Source organism: Cynoglossus semilaevis, unplaced genomic scaffold (assembly GCF_000523025.1).
Source record: "Cynoglossus semilaevis isolate Cse_v1.0 unplaced genomic scaffold, Cse_v1.0 C18810827, whole genome shotgun sequence".
Lineage (NCBI taxonomy): Eukaryota > Metazoa > Chordata > Actinopteri > Pleuronectiformes > Cynoglossidae > Cynoglossus > Cynoglossus semilaevis.
Window position 1 is genome coordinate 1 of NW_007593842.1, and position 494 is coordinate 494.

Consider the following 494-nt stretch of genomic DNA (forward strand, 5'->3'; position numbering starts at 1 on the left):
ACATAACGGCCGTCTGACCAATCAGCAGCAGGAACTCACCTGTTCCTGAGTGAGTAGTGTCTGACGGTAAGCGGCGACGCCGCCGGTTTGAAACCGTGTGACGTGGTGAATCCGTTGATGAACTGGTTGTTGTGAAACGGGGCGACCTGGAAAACAGACAGACGTGTCCCGTTAAACCGCTCCGTTCTCGCGGCGGTTCTCCTCTCCTCAACCCCCGCCCAGTCTCACCAGCGTGGGGTCGATGAAGCTGTGGGTCGTGGACCAGGCCTGTGGCGTGATCAGACTGTACAGAGGGAACTGCTGCTGCGGGCTGTACACTGGAGGGATGAAGTAGGAGGTGAAGCGCTGCTGGGCGTACGGGTTCACCTCCACCGGACGGTAACCGTTCTTTGGCATGAAAGTGTTGATGGCGATCGCCTTGGCCTTGATCCTGGCCTGAAACCAAAGCAACAAGGATGGAGACGCAGCAGTGGAAAAGTTCAACGACAAACAAC

At 57.1% G+C, this 494-nt stretch overlaps 1 protein-coding gene across 1 annotated transcript; it reads right to left on the minus strand.

Annotated features, from left to right (window-relative positions):
- Nucleotides 1–7: 7 nt before the first annotated feature.
- Nucleotides 8–485, minus strand: LOC103399710 (la-related protein 4B-like). The gene is made up of 2 exons (XM_008338356.3): nucleotides 229–485; nucleotides 8–146 (listed from the first exon to the last, which is right to left on the minus strand). The coding sequence occupies exons 1-2, from the start codon at nucleotides 394–396 to the stop codon at nucleotides 36–38; spliced, it is 279 nt and encodes a 92-aa protein (XP_008336578.1). The 5' UTR covers nucleotides 397–485; the 3' UTR covers nucleotides 8–35.
- Between the last annotated feature and the right edge of the window lie 9 nt (nucleotides 486–494).

Coding starts and splice junctions, on each gene's coding strand:
- LOC103399710 (XM_008338356.3), bottom strand. CDS start 396: ATGCCAAAGAACGGTTACCGTCCGGTGGAGGTGAACCCGTACGCCCAG. Junction 147..228: donor GCTTCATCGACCCCACGCTG/GTGAGACTGGGC, acceptor TCTGTTTTCCAG/GTCGCCCCGTTTCACAACAA.